Source organism: Phalacrocorax aristotelis, chromosome 10 (genome assembly GCF_949628215.1).
Source record: "Phalacrocorax aristotelis chromosome 10, bGulAri2.1, whole genome shotgun sequence".
NCBI classification, from domain to species: Eukaryota; Metazoa; Chordata; class Aves; order Suliformes; family Phalacrocoracidae; genus Phalacrocorax; species Phalacrocorax aristotelis.
In genome coordinates, this window is record NC_134285.1 from 9,129,105 (window position 1) to 9,142,258 (window position 13,154).

General features: G+C 42.0%; 1 protein-coding gene across 2 annotated transcripts; it reads left to right on the plus strand.

The window, feature by feature from the left end:
* Window positions 1-20: 20 nt before the first annotated feature.
* On the plus strand, window positions 21-12,063 carry CRYM (crystallin mu). 2 transcript variants are annotated; one of them, XM_075105083.1, is made up of 8 exons: window positions 21-256; window positions 833-983; window positions 2,032-2,094; window positions 4,898-4,999; window positions 5,547-5,730; window positions 7,976-8,097; window positions 9,010-9,094; window positions 9,726-12,063. In XM_075105083.1, the coding sequence occupies exons 2-8, from the start codon at window positions 846-848 to the stop codon at window positions 9,788-9,790; spliced, it is 759 nt and encodes a 252-aa protein (XP_074961184.1). In that variant the 5' UTR covers window positions 21-256; window positions 833-845; the 3' UTR covers window positions 9,791-12,063. The 2 variants fall into 2 exon arrangements, with proteins under 2 accessions (XP_074961184.1, XP_074961183.1); XM_075105082.1 differs by lacking the exon at window positions 21-256 and adding an exon at window positions 287-543.
* The last annotated feature ends 1,091 nt before the right edge of the window (window positions 12,064-13,154 follow it).

A 13,154-nucleotide genomic window follows, 5' to 3' on the forward strand; every position in this document is an offset into this window, starting at 1 on the left:
ACCTCGCGGGGTGACGGGGCGACTGTGCGCAGGCGCAGAGCGCCGCCGCCTCCCGGTCACCGGGACGGGACGGGACGGGCCGGGCCAGGCTAGTCTGGGGTGGGGTGGCTGTTGCGCCCCTCGGGGCGTGGGGTGCCGGTGATGCCTCCGGGCTGTACCCGACCGTAAAGAAATCACGGCAAACTCATTTCGCGTTGTTCGCAGCCGCCCGGTCCCCGCGGCGGGGCCTGAGGAGGAGCGGCGGCGGGGCCTGAGGGTGGGCGGCGGGGCGGTGCGGGGCCGGGCCGGGGGGCGGGAGCGTCCCGCCGAGTACTTAGCGGCGGGGCGGTACAAGGTGCCGCAGTCTCGTCTGCTTCGGCCGGTGCTCATCATGGGCTCGGCTCCGCCCGCCTTCATCGGGGCGGAGGAGGTGGAGAAGCACCTGCACCGGGCCAGCCTCCTGCTCCCGGGGCTGGAGGCCGCCCTGGCCAACTTCTCGGCGGGCGCGGCGGGGGGGGTGGCGCAGCCCCTGCGCACCGTGGTGCCGGTGCGGCGGCACGGCGGGTGAGAAGGCGGCGGCGGGGCTGCGCGCCCGGCGGCGGGGTGGCCGCTGGGAGGGGGCAGCCCGGCCCGTGGAGCCCTGGGGGGCGGCGGGGGGATGCCGCCGCCGGAGCGGGCAACGGGGCTGGCGGCAACGGGGGGCTGGCCTTGGAGGGAGCGGTGGAAGGAATCGGAGCGTCGGTAAAATGTCCTTGGTGCCGAGTTACCGATTAACTGGTCAGCAGCCGTGTGGCGGTGGCCGTGGGCTGCCATGCTAAAGGTATGAAAGTAACAGAGGTGATTCTCCTGCCAGGTTCCTGGGGGTCATGCCGGCTTACAGTGCCGCAGACGATGCTCTGACAACCAAGTTGGTGACTTTTTATGAGCACAAGAAGGATTCCTCCGTCCCTTCTCATCAAGCGACTGTCCTCTTATTTGACCCCAGAAACGGTTCTTTAAAAGCCGTAAGTTTCATGCGTGCTTCTGCGTTCTCTGTTAATGCTCTGTCCGATCTCCCTTCTGATCCTCAGAAGCTGGAGCTGGCGTGAATTGGTCTGAGTTAATGAAAATGTGTTTGTGCCAAATAAGGATTTGGCATAAAACCTTATTTCTTTCACATGTGTTGAACTGTACTCTGTTTGCTCTTTATGGCTACTTATGATTTGAAGGGAATCTGGTGGCTCACAGGGTGACTGGAAGAGACAAATGGTTGGGAAAAGTTTGCCTTGTATTTGAAAGGGAGAAAAACTGATTAAAGAATTGATCTTGAACCATCTTAAATTAAATCTAAAGAGATTTACAATTGGTATAACAGGGATTAGTATTCAGGGTCTGATTTTTTTATTGTTTGTTGGTTTAAAGGATTTAAGAATTTTCTGAGAACATTGACTGTTTTCATTACACTTCAGTAATAATTACTATTAAAGGACCAAAAACTGGCCAAAAAAACTGTATTGGGCTTTTATTCCTAAACTGTATCGGAAAGCATGTCAGCTTTTTAAGCTTCTTAATTCATTTATACACAGTAGCTAACGCACATTGGGGCAGGAGTGCCCCTCTGCGTGTGATACAGATTAAGGGAATTTCATGGTTCCCTGTCGACCCTTTCCACAGACCAAGGCAGTGCAGGACTTGTGAGCACTGCCAGTTTGCATGAGTCCCTGGTCTTACTGGAGTGCAAAATATTGCGGTTATATTGATCCATTCCCTGTGTTGGAGAGCCAGGGAAGTGCCCTGCAGGAAGAGATGTGTGCATTAGGGACAGCTCAGCTCTGGCCAGTTTTCACTCCATTTGTGCTGGTGGAATGCCATGGAAGCACTGGAATAGATGGAGAATCTGCCCACTTTAAACATGATTTTTATATGGTTTATGGTTGCTGTAATAGTAACTACCAGCTTTTCTATTTTATCTGTGCCCTGTAATATCACATAATTCATAAATCAGATTAAAATGGTATTTAGTCTTATTTTGAGTGTTCATTTCAGTCTGTTTGAGCTTTTTTTTTTTTAAAGGTCCTAGATGGCAGTGTGATTACAGCAAAACGAACAGCTGCAGTTTCTGCGATTGCTACTAAGGTATGTCTTCTGTTTCCTAGATTACAGAATCACAGAATGGTAGGGGTTGGAAGGGACCTCTGGAGATCATCTTGTCCAACCCCCCTGCTTGAGCAGGCACACCCAGAGCAGGGGCACAGGACCGCGTCCAGGCAGGGTTTGAATGTCTCCAGGGAAGGGACTCCACAGCCTCTCTGGGCAGCCTGTGCCACTGCTCTGTTACCCTCACAGTAAAGTTTTTTTCACATGTTTAGGTGGAACTTTCTGTGTTCCACCTTGTCCCCATTGCCCCTTGTCCTGTCATATGGCACTACTGAAAAGAGTCTAGACCCATCATCCTGACACCCACCCTTTAGATATTTATAGGTATTGATGAAATCTCCCTGCAGTCTTCTCTTCTCCAGGCTGAGCAAACCCAAGTCTCTCAGCCTTTCCTCATAAGGGAGAGGCTCCAGTCCCCTGATCATCTTCGTAGCTCTCTGCTGGACTTGGTCAAGCAGTTCCACATCCTTCTTAAACTGGGGGGCCCAAAACTGGATGCAGTACTCCAAATGTGGTCTTGCTAGGGCAGAGTAGAGGGGGAGGATAACCTCTCTCGACCTGCTGGCCACACTCCTTTTAATGCATCCCAGGATACCATTGGCCTTCTTGGCCACAAGGGCATGTTGCTGGCTCAGGGTCAGCTTGTTGTCCACCAGCACTCCCAGGTCCAAACTGGGACAGATTTAGTGGTGTTATATATAAAATAACTAGAAGGAATGATGTAAATGGCTTTCATCAAATACAGCTTTAAATTAGATTTATGATAACATATGTACCTTCAGGGAAATATTAGAAGTGGAGTTTTCTATTTTGGCCGAGTCGTGTCTGACTGTAACACTTTGTGTATGATTGAAAAAGGAATCTGAGCTATGTTTTTGTGGCTCATTCTGCAGCCTCTTCTGGAAATTTACTGAGGTGTCATCCTCTGTAACTTACTTTCTTTTGTGATTGTCTTAACTTGTTCCTTTACAGCTTTGGGTGATGCAGCTGTGGTGGTAAATTCAGTTTTGTTTAGACGTATGTTTTCTGCTGTTGGCCCAGGACAGGTGGTTTTACAGGACCTGGAGAAATGGGGGAAAAAAGACATGTTTCCAGGGGGCAGTGTGGGTTTTCCTAAGAAAGATGATGCCCAGGATAGATGGATGTCTTGTCCAGAGGGGTCTGTCTGTCTGTTTCTCTGTTGTCACTGGAAGGTGTCCAGATGACTGTCCCTGACTACAGCCATAAATCTCAGTGTCTAAAGACAGGTGAGGTGTATCTTGCTGTATGTTGCTTTACATCTCTTCAAATTCAGTTGGAAATTGTTGGCTTTGAATTATTTTTTTTAAAACTATATTTGGCTGGGCTGCTAACAGTGGAAGGACAGCAAGTCACAGTCCATTGCACAGTAGGGTTTTTAGTCCTCACCTCAAAGGATGAGGAAATAAGAGGGCCAGAGCTCTGTTTTTCACCCATCAGCTTTGCATCAGACTGAAGGCTGATCTCACCACTTTGTTAGTGGCAGTCTTCGTGCCAGCATGACTCTATCCATGGCAATAGAGCTAAAATGACATAAAATTGGAGTGAAGAACCTGTCCCCAAGAGGTTCCCCTGGTCCAAGGAACAGGACAATTTACAATGGATTCCTTGGACATGAGGTTATAGGACATCATTCATCTCAGCCGTTCTATACTTGGGCAGTTCTGACAGTTTTTACACAGTCAAGGCTCTGCTGGCTTCAAAGGAGCTTGGCTGCTGAAGGGCCTTCAAGATCAGATCCTTCATTGTCGTCTGCTGTTTTGGGAAATTTTCAGGAGTGTTTCAGTTTAGCTCAGTTGTCATCTTGTCCTCTTTATGGCGTTTGCTTTTCAAAGACCCATGTTTCTCCGCAAGAAACCTTTGAAATCAATGCTTCAGAGTCTGAAAAGAACATTAAACAGAGTTCTTGCTACTGAAAAATGAGATCAGTGAGGGTTTTTTTTTTTCAATGTATTTGCAGTAGAATAAGCATTGAGAGCATAGACAGTTCTAAAGCTTTTTATACAGAAGTGAGTGGCTGCAGTAAACGCATAAACAAGACACAGTGATAGCTTTGGGCTGCATTCCAGCAGCCCCCTCTTCACCTTTGCCAAGCGCTGGTGAATCACAGGCAAGAACTAAATCAGAAAACCAAAAGCAGTCATAGAACTGAATTTTAATACTTGTTTCTCAGAACCATCCCTATTTTTACAATACCTGATGCATATATATCATGGCTCTTACAGTGCCAAGGTCTGCTTGCGCTATGTTTTATGGCTTCAGTGAATTGAAAAAGAAGGTTTTGTTTGTGGCTACCAGAACCAGTTTACCCACACAGCTACCACTTTCAGTACTGATAGCTTTCGGTATTATGAGCCCTGCTTTCAGCCAGGGCAGAACATCAACACTCTGGTTTTACACTTAGTCACCTGGGTGTAATATTTTATATTAACATTAGAGTGTGCCAAGGTGCCAGAATTTTCAGTGGCTTATGTTGTTTTGTGTTAAGCCTGAATTTCAAGAGTTGGACAATTCAAAACTGGAATCAAGCCAAGAAGTACTTAGGTGCTATTGATATGAGCTTTTGCATTCTAAAAGAATTATGCATAGTGGTAATTGAAGATTGTTTTATATTTATATGAATCAGTACTAACTTTTGCATAAAAACTTTTTTTTTAAAGGACTAAGGATACTAGTCTCTTTTTTTAGTATTTTGATATATAGTTGTCATATCTGTTAATATGTTGTCTTTACATACTTTTTTTTTATATTTGGTACTGTTTAGTTGTTAATGCCAGCTTTTGCAGAAGTGCTGTGCGTTTTGGGAGCTGGTGTTCAAGCATATAGCCATTATGATATCTTCATGGAGCTGTTCACATTTAAAGAGGTAATTGACACATTGTAACAGGATGCATCTATTTTTCTCTATTGTGTTTCAAGAGCACTTAATATAAATAAACCATACTATAGCCAATGAAGTCAAGGGATTTATCATATTTTGATTCTGTTTTTACAGAACCCAAGAACACTCTGAAGAGCTGTAGAACTTGCTCAAATGTTAGTCTTTAGAAAAAAAAAAAAGGGGGGGGGGAGCTGGAGACAAAGCTGAGTTTCACATGGCTTTTTCTCCCTGAGAAAATCCTACTATATATGCCATATTTGCATAAGCTTTCTGTGACTTTCCCTTAAATACACTTACTGGAAATAGCTGTATTTTGTAAATACAGCTGTTATTCTGGCATCACAAAACAGTCATGTAAATTTTGCTGTGCACATGTGAAATTTAGTTGCTTATATGACAAGAACATTAAAGGGAAAAACCGGACATTTAGGATACATATAATTATCTGCTGAAAACTGAAACAGTGTTCTGTTTCTGCAGGAGAAATTCTCTAATCTGTTTGGTTTTTTTTTTTTTTTTTTTTCCCTTGAAGGTCAGGATATGGAATCGCACCAAAGAGAATGCGGTGAAGTTCGCTAATTCAGTTAACGGTCCAGTGCAGGTCTGCTCTTCTGCTCAGGAGGCAGTTACTGGGGCCGATGTGATTATAACAGTCACTATGGCAACAACACCAATTTTATTTGGAGACTGGGTAAAACCAGGTGCTCATATCAATGGTATGCTATGTTTTCATCGTTCAAAGGATGTATTTATTACCACATTGTTTAGCATCAAAAACTGTTGAAAAGCAATACTCTGTGCATCTCAGAATGAATATTCTTTCCATTTTGACTTTTCCCTTTTAGCGAGGTTCGCTTTTCCCAACCCTGACTCCTGCATATTCCAGAACTGGATGGTTGCTGGAGCATGGGATATGCTTTTTTCCCCTAGTGGTGCACTGTCTTTGCTACCATGTTGTCACTTGACACTTGCCTTGCTCTCTATTTAAGTAGCCCATACAAAGGATGTTCTTTCCAAAGTGATTCGTGCTCATTCTACTTTTTCCCAATTTTGTAAGCTTTTCTGTTACTTATTGGGTGATCACATTGATTTTTATTTTTTCTTTTTTTTTTTCCCCTGCCTTGTAATACTGTTGCCACACTATCGTTTGGAATTTCTGGACATGCCCATACTTGCTGATTTTATTAATTGTATGTCAGGTTCAGATGACTTTGCACCTTCCAAATAGCATGGCAATAAGACAAAAGCGACTTGTCAAAGGGAACAATTTAAAGGAAGGTCCCACATTCCAGCAGCATCCTACCAATTTTTCAAACTTAGTTAAGTCCTTTGTCAGTAAATATAGTTGTTTCTGTTATGTCATGAAATGGAAGCCAGAAGTGCCACCAAAATCAATTAAGGTGTCCAGTCACTGAGGCGACACATACACATAGACCCTTTTCTCCCCTGCATTGAGGCGTTTGTGCTGTTTGAAGAGGCATTCAGGCAATGTGGAATTTATTATTCCATAATGGTTGGATGCTTTTTTAAAAGCATGTGACTACAGCATAACAACTGTTTTATTTTATATATATATTATTTTTTTTAGCCTGTAACAAGTTCATAGTGGTCTTGCTATATTTAACAAGTTGAGCTCCTTGATTTAGGGTAGAATTAGACTAGTTAAGTGAATTAAACTAGATAAGTTAAAATCTATAACCTGCTCAACTTGTACTGCTTATAAAGTTACAAGGAAATAACGGAAGGCTATAGGTTTAAAAACCCTAACTGGTATCACTGAACTCTGTCTGCCTGTGCAAATCTTTGCTGCACAGTGTTTTGGTTCTCATCTGTTCAGGATAATTGAGGGATTCTTCAAATCTTATTTTCTCTATAGACACATAAAAAACACAGTCTGGATCAAATGAAAGGACTATAAAATTCAGGGCATTTGGTAATGATCTGATGAAATACAAGGGCACAAGAGAGAATGGACAAAGGAAGACAATTTTCTTACGTCTCAGCTACCCAGAGTTTGCTGACAAGGATATTCTACTGAAAAATCAAATATTAATGTTTTAGAGGAACTATATTAGGTGTCAACTCTGTTTAAAAACTAAAAAGCAACAAAAACCTGTTAATTTGGCAGTCACAGAGTTTACTGTTTGTCTGCAGTAGACTTGCAGTCTGTATAACCTTATCTTGTCCAAGTTGCATTACCAAATGATTCAAGTTTATTCTAATTGTGCCTTCTGTAACCAGAATAGAGTAATTGTGTCACACGTTATCAGTGTCATTTTCAAGGCTCCTAGCAAAGGCTGTTTGTTTTGTAGCTATACATAGTTACACATACCTTTGTTTCTTGTGTTGATATGAGGTGATGAAGGGCTAAGCAGAGCTACTTCCCCTTCTCTTCTCTGTTCACGTTATTTGGAAGGAGCAGGTTGACTAGTGTACCAAAGAGGTAAAACAGTGTCAGCAAAGATGCTCACTTCTACTTCCTGAAGAGATGCAGTGTAATGCTTCAGTAGGATGAAATGCAACAGCCAATTGGTTCCAGTTGTTCTGGCTGTGCTGATGGGGAATGTAAGACTTTTGTATGCAGCAGTATCTGCATGACTAGAGATGAAGGATGCCGTACACTTTAATGAGCTGTAATGTGGGGGGCTGGGCCCAATGTCATCCTTCATTGACATCAGTGGAAATTTAGGGGGTTAACACCTTAAAGAAACAGGGCATATTTATGTCAGCGTTAAAGCTGAGGCCAGGTTGAGAAAAATCCACGCTTCTTCCCAGTTCTTCAGGCACATCCTAAATATTTTTCTTGTTTTATCAATCAACGTGTCTCCAGTGCTAACATCAGTTTGTGTATTACATTTCCACAATAATGTCCATTGTTACTTCACATATGTCTTTTGGACAAAACGTGGTTTGAATTTGTTTTAAACATTCCTCCCAAGTTCATCAGTTTTATTTTTTTAGCTGTTGGAGCAAGCAGACCTGACTGGAGGGAACTGGATGATGAACTGATGAAGAATTCCGTGCTGTTTGTGGATTCCAGAGAAGCTGCTCTTACAGAATCAGGAGATGTTATATTATCAGGGGTAAGACTTTCTTAAATTATGGACTTTATTTTTGTGGCAATTGGCTTGCATTTGAAACGAGTTGGTACTTATGATATGCTATGCTGAACCTTTTTAGAGCATCAAAAGTAGTTGTTAACACTTTCAAGGCACAGGCTGAAAGATAAACTGGCTTCAAACTGAGGCTTCTATATGCCTGTGCCAAAACCATGCAACCTATGTACCAACCATTCATTACATAGCACCATATTGTAGTAGCATGTTTTCAGCGTTGGCCTTTCTGTACAAAAACAAAGTATTGGTTTTGAAAGACCTATATTTCCTGCACTATTTCGTAGTTATGTTAAATATTTTTCATATCTATTTGTTAAACCTGTAACTTTCCTCCCATAATATTTCAGTGTGATTGACACACATCAGGCTTCTAGAGAATGGATGACAGAAGCCAAGCAGACAGTTAGGGATCTGCAGAAATTTGATAGCGGGGGCTTTGCAGGGGCTTTTTTAGTTTTAATGGAGGTTTCTTTTTTTTTTTTTTTTATCCCCCCCCCCCCCCCCCCCCTTCCAATTTTTTTTTGCAGAACAAATATGGTTTCCACTTTTGAGGCTTAACATCAGAGGTCCAGATATGGTAAGGTGTGTGGAACCCCATGTGTTTTGTTGGATAAGCAACAAGCTATCCACTGTAATTTGCTGACTGAGGAAAGTCTGTCAGCTGTATCTCTATGAAAACCGTTCCACTCCTCTCTGATTTCTGTCCAGTTTCTCTATTATTTCTCTGAAAACTCATCTGCTTCAACATGGAAAGGAATCAGTTCTGGGACAGCAGAACTGAAGGAGTTCGGTTTTTTTGAAGTCACTCAGAAAAGAAGTTTTTCTCTTAACATATGTATGGATATTATGTTTTTGAATAAATGTGTATTTGTTTTACAGGCAGAGATTTTTGCTGAGCTGGGAGAGGTATTGAAGGGTACAAAACCAGCCCTGCCTGAGAAAACAACGGTGTTTAAATCGCTGGGTAAGAACAACCCCTCCTGTGTACCAGTCTGACATAAAACAATGCCTTGTTATTAGGCCCTCCAAGCGTGGGAAAGCTGCTGATCATCTTCAGAACTACTGTGGCAATGCACTGTCCAGAAGAAACTAGAACGTGATTTGCATGTTCCCTTTTTATTTCCCTTTTTATTTATCTAGCAGGACTGATGTAATGAAAAGCGATAGGAAAGCAAACAAACAATAGGAAGAAGTACATTTTCCATTTCACAATTGTTCAACGTGACTGCAGCGTTTATTAATACAGCTCCAGCTCAAATACCGTGCTGTTACACGCCTGAAGTCTGTCTGACCTACAATGTGGCAGTGTACTGTGGAGTTGGAGTTGCTGGTTGGGGGAAAGAGTTCTGAAAGGGCCAAGTTGTGATATGAACACTGAAAATTAGATTCATAATACTACATTAACTTCGTATAGCACACTTAACAGTTATATGATGGCTATAAACTTTGAATGTAACACTATAGGTGTTTGGGATGGGGAACGATTTCTGTTCCTGTCCAGTTAGATAATTTTGTGAGTCCTTCTGTTCCTTTCTGAAGCTAAATTATTTTTACAGCTGAAGAACTGTTTGAAGGTGACTTTAATTCTTTTTCAGGGATGGCGGTTGAAGATACAATAGCAGCAAAATTTGTTTATGACTCATGGTCAGCTGGTAACTAAAGAGAAGCCTACAGTGCCAACGAGGCCAAGAAAACTGTTTGCACTTAGTTTCCTTGGATCTTTTGTTAATGAGAGGCACCAATCCTATCTGAATGTGGCCCTTCTAGAACATTCAAGAATGAAAAGTAAAATTTTAGCAGTACACTAATTTCTACAGTATTCTAATGGCAAGTATTGGATACCTGCAGTGTTACTAATAAATGTATGTCATGTAACAGCAAGTATTAGACGTTTGCAGTGATACTAACAAGTATTTTTACATATTTTGGTATAATTCTGGAATCAATGCTGTTCCTCCCTAATTATTTATGTAGCAGAAATCTGTGGGTGTATTTTGTGTTTTTAGAGAGGTAATTCATACTGGAGTAAAATACATCGGTTCAGAGAATGGACTCTGGCATCCTATTTACCTGTGATAGTACTTTAAACACAACTGTGGGTTTCAGCGCTACTCTGACAGTAATCTAGCCTTCAGTCTCTCCTGAAGGGAATCCACCCCTGACTCCTGGCGACCCCCTCCCTTCCAGCTCAGACTGGGATCTGGAAGTCACTGTCTTTACTTTCAGCCCCTCACAATCTTCCTTCTCTGCCCTCAGAACCAATGGTTATTCATTGAAGAGCACACTCCTGAGTGGGAATTTATATAAATAATGATGCCTCCATACAGTTAGATTCCTGTCTGTTTTTGCAAAAGGCCTGGCTCAGGAAGACTTAAGAGTGCAAAACAATCAGAGCTAATATTATGTACATTTTAAACTGAGAGGAAACTATACTCAATACCTCCCTTAGTACATTCCTGAGTAGGATATTGCCATTTTCATACTGCAAGGAGTCACCCAAAATGTGCTAAAAATCTGGTTTTATCTTTTTTAATCTGTATTCTGTGGGGAGATTTTTTGTTATTAATCTATTGTGTTTATAAGTTCTTTTTCTAAGCTTCTGGAAGATTTGAACTGTGCAAATTGATTTTGGTAGGATAAACTTAAAGTATATAGGCAAATATTTTTCACCTTGGCTGTACTATGCATCAACTGGTAATTGTTCTTTTATCCCAGAGAGTATTTGCTGGGGCAGGAATTGCCATGATCCTTTCTTGGCGGAGGAACCCAGTTATGTTCTACATAATAAGTTCCAGTTTTGTGCTGTTACACAACTGCCTTACAGAAGATTGAGCGTCTGCTGAAAAATAGCTATAGCCCTGGAAACAAATTTCTGGCTCAGGCTAGAGCTGTGCCTTATGAAATTTCACTTCTACTTACATATTACTTCATGCAGGCTATTAAGTGCTTCTTCACTCTGTGGAAGGATTAGATGACATGGTCATTCTATACTGATGTCAGTAGAATATGGCAGAGCAATGGGAAGGAGGTTCAGAAGCAGTTAATGTTAAAGCCCGTGATGGTGCATAAGTAAGTATAACAGAGGTTAATGAGTACAGTGCAGGTGTGACATAAATAGTACTCCAAGTTATAAGCCTGGTGTAAACTAGTTGGAAAAAAGAAGTAAGTGACAGTTTGTAATTTGCAGAGTTTTAGCATGGAAGGGTACCAGAGTAGTGAATAGGGCCAAAGGATGTGCTTGTGTGGACAGAGATCTATCTCCGTTGACTTTGTTTATATGAGCAGAAACAAGAATAGAAATTCTCTAAGCTTTTGCATTTTTAATTGTAGCAAAATTACCCTTGTATTTTTACATGTGTTTTTCCTTCTGTGTATTTCTGAAGCGTTCAGAAATGTTATGTGTTGACTTAGCCTGTTACTTGAGCAATTCGTAACTCCATTAGTGTGAGACAAACGTGACAGCCATCAATGCTTCTGTACAGTTCTTAAATTATGGAACTTGCACTTCCTGTTTGTGACAATATTATCCCAGTTCTGTGCCTGTGGAAAACAAGGTTTGTAACTTGAAGCGAGACGCATTGTTTGGGAAGAAGACAAATGCAGTTTTCACATGTACTCTTCTACAGACTATGCACTTTAAAAGTAGATGGAACTAGTCCAAAAACCTGGTTCTGAAAACCCACAGTGTTCTTGGATTTCAGTGGCAATAGGAGGTTCTGGGAGTCTGGCTTCAGCCTTGTACCTCTGAATTCATGAAGAGGATTTGATCCAACTACAATGGGAGTTGCTTGGATGCTGTCTTTAGATTTTTTTGAGGGGAAATAATAACCTTAATTTCCATGTTTCCTTCTCTTACAAATCAGTCTCAAGAAATTGTGTAACTTGCATTTATGTTAAAATTAAATAGATACTGCTGGTTTTCTTTGACTTTCATTTTTGTTGTCATGGTTTAACCCCAGTCATCGACTAAGCACCATCCAGCTGCTTGCTCACTCCCCCCCACCCCAGTGGGATTGGGGAGAGAATCAGAAGGGCAGAAGTAGGAAAACTCATGGGTTGAGATAAGAAGAGTTTCATTAATAATTAAAATATAATAATGTAAAAGAAAAGAGAGAGAGAGGTGAAACCCAGGGAAAAAAATAAGTGATGCAACTGCTTACCACCTGCTGACTGACACCCTGCCAGTCCCTGAGCTGCAATTGCTGCCCACTCCCCCAGTTAATATACTGGGCATGACGTCATATGGTATGAAATATCCCTTTGGCCTTGTTGGATCAGGTGTCTTGGCTGTGTCCTCTCCCCTCTCAGCTTCTTGTGCACCCGGCAGAGCATGGGAAGCTGGAAAAGTCCTTGACTAGTGTAAGCACTGAAACCAGGACAGCTGTCCATTACTTTTGTTTTGGATGGCTTTTTTTTTTTTGACAATGAGGAATAAAGTATTCAAGCTGTTGCAGTGACTACTTCCTCAGTAAATGTGATCACTGAATGTAAAGGGGAAAATAAATTGAGGCTGCCTTGCTTTGCTGTGATACTCATGTTTGCGGTTGTTATTGCATGCTGCACGTTCCCTGCTCTTGATGTTTCTCCAGTGCAGAGTATTAAATCCTTAAGGAAGGAGAATCTTGTACTTGGCAGGGCTGTGATCATGTGTGACCCCTTGGTTTTATGATTTGGCTTGGGATTGCACTGTAAGATTGAATGTGTGATACATAAAGTGTCTCCAACTGAACTGCGCTGTATAAATGTTACTAAGGAATCAGACTTGGGATTCACTAATTTAAATACTTCAAATTATAAAAGAAAGAGAGGCTTTGGTGAAAAAATTTAGAAAACAGCGAAGCCCGTAAGTGGAAAAAACTGAAATGTGAGTCATCTTTTTTATTATTTCCCCCCCAAGTAGTTCCACATGGCTGCTTTACACCAGAGGCCAATTTCCAGGACCACCCTGCAAGAAAAGGACTAGCAGTAGAACACTTTTTTTTTTTTTTTTCACATGGCGTGCTCTGGGGCTTCTTATTCAGTCT

Coding starts and splice junctions, on each gene's coding strand:
- CRYM (XM_075105082.1), top strand. CDS start 371: ATGGGCTCGGCTCCGCCCGCCTTCATCGGGGCGGAGGAGGTGGAGAAG. Junction 5,731..7,975: donor ACCAGGTGCTCATATCAATG/GTATGCTATGTT, acceptor TTATTTTTTTAG/CTGTTGGAGCAAGCAGACCT. Junction 8,098..9,009: donor GAGATGTTATATTATCAGGG/GTAAGACTTTCT, acceptor TTTGTTTTACAG/GCAGAGATTTTTGCTGAGCT.